Genomic DNA, 9,020 nt, shown 5'->3' with positions numbered 1-9,020 from the left:
CCTGCTGAAGATGCTTTTGTTGGAAGAAAATCTGGCTCAGCTATTATTACAAAAGCAATCTCCATTCCTTGCCCTAAAATGGGCATTTAAACAGTTATTTTGGAAATAGAATTTTCTGCCTACACATTCATTAAGCACTGCAGGTCACTTTGCAGACCATTCACCTTTTCATGCAGCAGACTCTCATACAAGTCTTGCTTTACACCAGTGTAGGTTTCCAACAGAATTGGGAGTGTAGAATTTAGCCTCGACTATACCTCACTGAGGAATCTCACGCTGGATGAACCTGTAAAAAATTCTGGGATCCCACAAGAGTAAGAGGTGGCAATGTTTGATTTTGTTTTGGATGGCAGGAGGGTGAGCCCTTCCCGGTGTGCATCACATTGAGAGAAGGTGGTTCTACTTGTATTGTTCATACTGTGGTGGGAGGTAGGTCAGTGTATTTCCACCCATGTGCTGCAGCTTCTTTGCCTTCCATTTTCTGCTGGAACAAATGATACAGAGACAGCCGATATCCAGACCACTGAAGTGATCGATTTTTCAAAACGTTACAGTCGTTCTGTTGGGTTTTTTTGTTTAGTGGTTTGTGGGGGGAGTGTTTTGATTTTTACATGGGAAGGGTATTATGTTAGTTTGTAGAGATGCATTCATGGATATGAAAGAGGGGCAACAGTAATGGAGGGGGGAAATGGGAGATTTCTAATCTGGTTCCAGAACCACAAGCACTCCTGTATTCTGTGATGAACTTCCAAAGGCTATTTTGCTCTCTTGCTGTGAGACTACACAGGCCTCAAATAGGAGCAGCAGGGACTTGCTCAGTGTCTTTCCTTCACTCCCAGAATTACCATTCTAAAAGGTCAAACCCCAGGTCTTTCCAAGTAAACATCGAATTGTCTTGCCCCTTCGCTGGTCCTTTGGCACATAGCGCAAGCAATCACAGAACTGTTTAGTTGGAAGTGACCTCTTGAGATTATGTGGTCCAACCCCCTGCTCAACAGGGTTACCTAGAGTAGGTTACCCGGGATCATGTCCAGGTAGGTTTTGAATATCTCCAAGGATGAAGACTCCACAATCTCTCTGTGCAACGTGTTCCCGTTGCACAGCCGTTTGACCACCCGCATAGTAAAATAGTATCTGTATTCAGATGCAATTTCCTGTTTCGGAATTTTTGCCTGTTGCTTCTTGTTCTGTCAGTGAACAGTAGTGAGAAGTCTGGCTCCCTTTTCTTCATTCGCACCCTTTGGCTATTTATACACATTGGTATGATCACCCTGAGCTTTCTCCTCTCCAGATCAAACGGTCCTAGCTCTCTCAGGATCTCCTCATGTGATGGATGCTCCAGTCCACTAACCTAGCCCTGTGCTGGACTTGCTCCAGTAAGGTGGTATCTTCCTTGTACTGTGGAGCTCAGAACTGCACCCTGCGCTTCAGATGGGACTTCACCAGTGCTGAGCAGAGTGGAAGGATCAGCTCCCTCCATCTGCTGGCAATGGTTTTCATAATCCCAGGAGGCTCTTGGCCACCTTTGCCACAAGATGCATTGCTGGCTCATGTTCAGCTTGCTGTCAGCCATGACCTCAAAGTCGTTTTCTGCAGAGCTACTTTCCAGCTGGCTGGCCCTGCTCTGTGTACTGGTGCCTGGAGTTAGGAGAGACGTGTAGTTATGTAGTGGGACATCTAGCTGAGCTTCTCTCTCCAGCCACTGTGAAGTTCAGCTGTTAAAAACAAGCAGAATATTTAAACAAGTAAAACCCTCCCTTTTTTCTGATTATTTCTGTTCTTCAAGACTTAATTTCCTCTTCAGGTGTCCAAAATTGCTGTTATTCTCCAAAATCCTGTAGGCCCTTACCTCAGCTCTGTGAGGACAGTCCTTGGCTATCCTTCCAAGGCCTTTTTTCTTACAATAGTTTCTAACCTTTCCTCTAGGAAGGCAGCTGGTTTGTAATATCTAGCTTTTGTCTCTTTTGCCTAAACATCTGTTCTGAGAGAAAAGAAGATACATTGATGAGCCCGTTTTTTCTAAAAATTAAGTAATTCTACGGTAATGAGGTCTGCTTTTTATCTCCTTGTAAATCATGGACACTGTCAGGATGCTCAAGTTTTTTAAAGAGAGGAAGTCAAATGGGTTGAAAAGCTTCAGCCAGGATGTTGTTAGAGCTGCAGCGTTGTTGCAGAATATAGATAGAGTTGTGTGAAGCTGTTCCCAAGTACTTCCAATTTACTGCTTGTGAGACATTGGAGAGATTTTGCCATTTTTTCACAGGAAGACAGCAGCACCAGAAAATGTTCCTACTTGAAACTTGTTTTGGCTTCTGTCTTTGATACTGACTTGATATTTGCAGCACTAGATAGAGGATTTAAGCATGAAGTACACATTTGCATGTGGACCCCTGCGAAACTCTTTTTTTTTGCATTTTTAAAATGGGTGAAACTTTTTCTCCAGACATAACCTCTGTATATGGATAGAGATTCCATGCTCAACCATACAGCATGTATTTCGCCTAGCCTTAAAGGCTCATTTGATAGTTACTGGTCTACAGCTGGTTGTGGTATTATTTATGAGGTTATTGAAACTTGCTCTATTTAGATGATGCAGTCATCTTTCTTGTTGCTCTGTCTTTCTGTTCTGTTTTTCTTTCCCTGGCATCTTTATTTTCCTCCATCCTTCAAGATTTCTCATCCACTTGCAGCGAAATATTTCAATTTTGGTTTTTCTCTTTACCTAATTGCTTGGATATTACAAATAACAGCATGTAGTCAGAGACTGCGCATCGGAAGTAATTAAATTTCAGAGGCTTCGTGGTGTTTATAAACTGAAGAATTTCTGTTTTACCAGTTAGTTAGGTTTTCAGCAGAGCCTCATGAGTAAATTGCAGAGGGGTGGACAATCCAGGACCGCCTCTAAGAGGATAATAATGTTTCTTACTGCAGAGAAGCTGCAAAGCATAATTAATTTGTCCTTGTACAGTGCTTTGAGATCCTAGGGTAGAAGTTCTGTGTGTGCTGCTATTACTTGCAATCAGAGACAGATTACAAGTATACTCCAGATATACTCCAGATTACAACCATACTCCAGAAACCAGGAGTATGTGCGAATAGTCCTGGTGAACATACTAAGAGTAAAAAAGCGGAGTAACTGTGTATAAATACACAAAGAAGAAATTTTGAGGAACTTATAACAGAAACAAAAGCAGCCAAAAAGCTTTTCAAAGACATAACTGTGACTGCCTGAAATAGTGGTGATTTATATAGCTGCCCCATGGTGCTCTCTAGTTGCAATTTTTCAAAAGTAGCAGCTCGCTTTTTACAGTCACATAACCTGAGGGTGTCTTTTTTTTTTTTTCCATGATCTTGCATTGACATCAGGGTTGAGTAAACCAAGATTTCATAATGGATGAGCTCTGTAAAGAATAAAGCCTGTCCTTGTGCATTATCCTTCCTGTGTGTTGGATTTTTGAAATGGAGTTGTTTCACTGTCAGCCTGTTTCATTTCCCTTGAAGTGAGTTTCTGGCTTTCTCAGAGATCATTTGGTGACTTCACTGCTAGAAATGAACTTACTTCTCTCTTCCTTGACCCACTTGAGTTAGCCTTTTGACATCCTTGCCTTTCAGCCGTAATTGAAGGAGCCCTCAGTGTGGATGGAGTGGGCCCTGGGGCTGGTTCACATAGACTTGGTTTAGAGCTTCAGCAGGCTCTACCTTGTCTTGTGCTTGCTTTGCTCTCCACATAGTGTAAGCTATGGAAGAGAAGGTAAGGTTGGTTGTCTCACTGAGCTGCACTCAGTCCTTGCACTTGATTCAACAAAAGATACCCTCACTGATGTGAGATTATCAGCAGAAAGGCCAATGTATTGATGGTACAAGCTATTCTCACTCCCTGGAGAGGCTAGTCATCAGAACAAAAAGCTGGACTGCCTAGGAAGCCCAGCCACTTAAAGACTTGTGCATATCTCAGCAGTTGCCACTATCTCGTTGTACCTTTGTCTCCAGTCTGTTCACAGCTGCATCCCCCATATTCTTGTTGCCACCACCTGACACCTTCTTTACGTCATTGTGGAGCTGAGGAAAGAGGGAAGTGGAAGGTCTCTTAAGTGGACAAGCCGTTATCCATCATTTTCTTCCTGGGTGCCTTGCAGGAAACCTGAACTAGACAACGGTAAATAAAATGTGAGGAACAATCCTTTCTTAACTTCTCACCTAGATTCCCACCTTGCCTTGCGTAGCACACATTGCTGAACTTGCTAATGCCACACAAGCTGTGGTCACTTGGCTTATGTCTCAGACTGCTCCTTCTGCCCTTCACCTGGCATCTGATGCACCCAAGGCTGTGTCTCTGGCTTAAAAATCCACCCTCCATCCGGCAGGGAACTCACAGCAAGTGCTGCTGCCTCCATGGAACAATTTCTTCATCTCCTTCCTTCCCATGAGAACAGTATCTAAGCAGTAACCCCCATTCCATCCCTTTTTAAATGCTACTTGAGAACTTCAGTTTGCCTGTTTTTTTTTTTTTGTTTTTTTTTTAAACAAGTGTGAGAAATGTATTAATATTTAATCCAAGCAGTTTGGAAGAACGTGAAGCTACAATTAGATAGCCATGGCCATCTGTCGTGAGCAGCAGATCAGGAATTTATTTAATAACTTGGAAAGAGAAAAGGGACTGCCAATCACCTATAGATTGACTCCTTAATAAAGCTTGCACAGTCTCTGCAGAGGGAGATCCAGGTGGTGAAGGAGACACTCCAGACTGTGCTGGTGCAACTTCAGCCAGCCAGGGAGGCGGGAGAAGAAAAGGCTGGAGACTTCCTCTGTGACAGCTGGTGTCCAGGAAAAGGAGACTTGAAGGAATAATGAACAGAAAGAGCTAGTAAGATGACATTAATCCACAAAGGGCTGCTTTTAGTAACCGAATACAGTTTCACTAAGCCTCAGGGATCTCTTCTCTCCCTGCATAACTAATAACTAAATCAATTATGGAGGAACAGAGCCTGGAGGTCTATCATCAGAAGTATTCTACACAGCCTCACATGCGTTGGCACAGATTGGGAAACAGCTTTCAGAGCAGAGCAGCCCCTGTAAGTGTGTAGATTACAAATTGATACATTTCAAGTGAGTCTGCAAGTTGCCTTTAATGGCAGTGAAATGTTCTCCTTGAAGACTTGTAAACAGTATCTGTCTTCCTTCGTCATGGATTTTTTTTTCCCTGGTGTAAAAATGTAGTGTTAATGCTGAAGCATCTAGTATTTCTTGAAAAATAGCTGTAAGAATGAGAACCTTTTTTTTTCCTTTGGCTTTAACAGCTTTATTACACTGAATGTATTTCCACATTCTTGCCAACAGTTAAATCAATAGGATGATATTGAAGCTAACCGAGTTCTTTCAGCTGAAATTTGGACCTCATTTACTCTGTGGTATTGAGCACAGTGGAGGTAACTAACAGCAGCCCCTATAGCAGTAGTTTAACTTGCTTCATTTTGGTATTAATATAAACTTACTTTAGTATTACAGGGGTTGTAAAGCACAAAAAAAAAATGTTGGTGATTTGTGTTCCTTGTATTTAAATATTGTATGAACTATAAATCATTTAAGTCTCTTTGTAAAGTTTATTACTACTATTATATTACTTTGGTCTTCCTTATAAACTTCAGAAGGAATGCAGAGTTTTTGCAATAGACCCATATAAAAGCAATGCTCAGCTGGAGCCAGCTAATGTAAATGACCTAATGACCTGTCATTTCAAAACAATGCCTTTAGGAATTCATTGTGTGCTCTTACTTGTGTACCAACATGTTTCTGATGCAGAATTTTGTGTGACTTCTGCCATTTGTTGCAGAAGAATAAAAAAAAACAACCTTACTTTTTTTTTCCAGGCCAATAGGTGAAGAAAATGTCTTGCAACTCTGTATTGTATTTTTTTATAGCATTTTTCTGACACTTTTGGAATTAGATTTTTATGCTACTTCAGTTACTCATTTTATAGCCACATTATAAAGGTTTTTGCAAATTTGGAAGGTCATTGGACTACTAGCCCTCTAAGATTGTGTTCATTTTCTTTGTGTGTTTTAATACTAGTTGAAACTTCTACCTCGATATTAAGTACATAAGGAGGGAGGGGGAAAAAGTGCCAGGTAGCTGAATCATACAACAGGATTATAACTGCGTCCAGGAGTATACAGTTGTCAAACCAGGGGAGCAGAGCTCAGGTAGTTTATGTAGTCATCAAGATCCTCTGTGCAACCCTGTAATTGAGAATGCGGTTGACTTTTCTGGTGTGTAATGTATGGGGCAGCATCCACACTGTGGTAAAGTCCATCCTCTTGCATGGACTCTGGTACTCAGTTCCTATTCCCAGTCTCAAATGGGGATCTCTTCTGCTCTGCTCCTGCTCTGTTTGACAAATTTCTTTCTCCAAGCTTTTCTGGACAGTCCCTGTTCAATACCTACCTCCCCATAGCAGATTTGGCAGTTTCTGAAACTCTCCCAGATAGATGAGCAAGGCATTTGTCTCCAGCTCAAGGCAGCCTGACATAGCCTGGCTATCTGGGGATGACTGTCACCCAGAAGGCACTCATGGTAACCCTCATGAGTTCAGGTAAACAGAAAAGAAAGCACTCTGACAAGGTAGATCTCTTCCAGCTGTTTCCTTAAGACTTGTAGAAGCTCTTTGTAGCTTAACACCACGAAGGGTGTGGATACTGAGTTTCCAGCAATCAACATTTATATAGGATGATGAGGACACTCTCAGATGATGGCCAGTATGCTAAGGTGCCACCAGTCCCCCTTCTCCCACATGCTGATGGGTGTGTGGAGTTTTGTCCTTTGAATAAGTAGTGCCTGCAGTGTAACTAGTTGGTGGGCCCTGTGAGTGCCTTAGAGCCAGGATCAGCCACGGCTGAAGCGTGAAGCCTGCCTCCTTGCACTGTGAGGGCTCAACCACAGGGGTGGTAACCAACCATAACAGGGGAGAACAGAACCCTCATTCCCACTAACAAGGTTTCTTGAGGACATTCCCACTAAGTTGAAAAACCTGTGTGTCTTTTGTGTTTCACAGCCTCAGAGCACCACTGCATTTTCATAAAAAAACTCAACCTCTCTAATAAGACACTGAACTCCTGAGAAGGGACACAATCAGTCATCATTCATGTCATATTTATATCTGTTATCATTTATTTTTATACATCATGTGAGCAACTACTACTTTAATTTATTATTCCATTAACTTCACTGTTTGTCGTAGGAAGCTGGAGCCAGTAATGGTTTCTTTTCTCAGACATGCTGAATAATAAGCATACTAAAACAAATGTACTATGCAATGTATCAGCTGCCTTTAATCTGTGGATAGAAAAACTTTCAAATAAAGAGAAGTATGTTTTTAACTAGCTGAGTGTCTGTTGGCATTCTGTGCAGTGTACAAAATTTTATGAATTTCATTCAGGGGCAGGAGGACAGATGGGGAAGGGAGGAGAGGAAAAGAGAAACCATGTGTACGACTGTTACTGTGCTGTTGACAGCAGTGATTCCTCTGCTTGGGAAATTTTGTGATGCCTTCTGGAAACAGTCTAAAGACACATTCAAGACTAGAGCCTCACAGCAATATGTAGCTATTTTTGTTGTGAAAGGGAGGGAAATACTATGCAGTGAGTGATACAGATAGGTAAAACCTGTGCTTGAGTCCTGGCTTGACCCAGCCAGTCTTCCTGTGCAACCGAATCCTTCCTGCCTGTCCTCCCTCAGTTCCTCACCCATGGAGAAGTGTTGAGGGAATGAAAGGATGACTGTGCACTGACTACAGCAATATCTGAGGTCAAATTCATGCTCTCACCCACCCTCATGGCCATGCTGAGAGATAGGAGAGTGCCTGCGGTCTCCCAAGGCCCAGTTTCACACGTGCTAGGACTCTGTCACCTCCAAGTGGACTGGTGGTGCACACTAATCATGAATCTCACCAGTAGTAAGACCCTTTCCTTTCTAGGATGTATGTACTCCCTTATCTAAGACCCCCCCAAACCTCAAAGTTTTGAAGAGTACATAGAGAGGCATATAGACTTTGTGTGCAAAAATGCCTTCTAGAGAAATGGAATCACGGGATCACTTTGGTTGGATCAAGTCCAACTGTATACCTAATACTGCCAAGTCCACCACCAAACCATGTCCCTAAGTACCACATGCGCAAGTCTTATAAACACCTCCAGGGGTGAGGACTCCACCATTTCCCTGGGCAGCCTCTTCCAATGCTTCACAACCCTTTTGGTGAAGAAATTTTTTTTCCTAATGTCCAGTCTAAACCTCCACTGGTGCAACTTGAGGGCATTTCCTCTCATCCAATCACTTGTTACTTGGGAGAACAGACTGCCAGCACCGCACACACCTCTCCCCCCCCTCCCCCTTGCTACCACCTCCTTTCAGGCAGGTGGAGAGAACGATAAGATCTCTACCAAGCCTCCTTTACTCCAGGCTAAACAAGCTCAGTTCCCCCAGCTGCTCCTCATGAGACTTCTGCTCTCGCCCTCTTACCAGCTTTGTTGGTCTTCCAAAGCACGTGCTTGAGGAAAGCTGCAAGATGAGGAAGCGGCTCACCTTGAGCAGTCCATTGCATGTGCTTTGGAGGAGTGGCTGGTTGTGTTTAATACACACACCAACCCACCCCCACCCTGTATTCTCGAAGGAGTAAAAAAAAGAGGAAAGCAAGAAGGGTTCAGCATTGCATTTAGCTCCAGCCTAATATTTCTTTGCACAATCAGTTGGCTAATCTGGTCTTTCTAAAGTGTGACTGCTCAGGTTTTTGGTATCATTACTTGTTAAATTAAAATGAGCACATCTTTTCTAGAGCACTGAAGACAGCAGTTCAATAATGGATTCCAGCTAAGCAGCAGTGCTGGAGGAAACTCTGGGGTTATTAGAGGATACATGGGGATTATGCTAAGTTTGCTATACTATTAAAAATGAATCTGGGACCAAGAGTATTTTTTCATCCTAGAGATTAACTGCTGCAAAGAAGCTCTAAAATATTACATATGTGGATA

General features: G+C 42.6%; 1 protein-coding gene across 1 annotated transcript in view; it reads left to right on the top strand.

Annotated features, from left to right (window-relative positions):
• The window catches only part of LOC104490584 (disrupted in schizophrenia 1 protein-like), a 41,646-nt gene extending 36,128 nt beyond the window's left edge, over window positions 1-5,518 (top strand). Inside the window, exon 5 of the mRNA XM_010132890.1 lies at window positions 4,700-5,518. Coding sequence (XP_010131192.1) covers window positions 4,700-4,848 — 149 coding nt within the window. The 3' untranslated portion in view covers window positions 4,849-5,518. The remainder of the gene's footprint in view (window positions 1-4,699) is intronic.
• Window positions 5,519-9,020: the final 3,502 nt, after the last annotated feature.

Source organism: Buceros rhinoceros, unplaced genomic scaffold (genome assembly GCF_000710305.1).
Source record: "Buceros rhinoceros silvestris isolate BGI_N320 unplaced genomic scaffold, ASM71030v1 scaffold10110, whole genome shotgun sequence".
Lineage (NCBI taxonomy): Eukaryota > Metazoa > Chordata > Aves > Bucerotiformes > Bucerotidae > Buceros > Buceros rhinoceros.
This window is presented reverse-complemented; position numbering and strand designations above follow the sequence as displayed.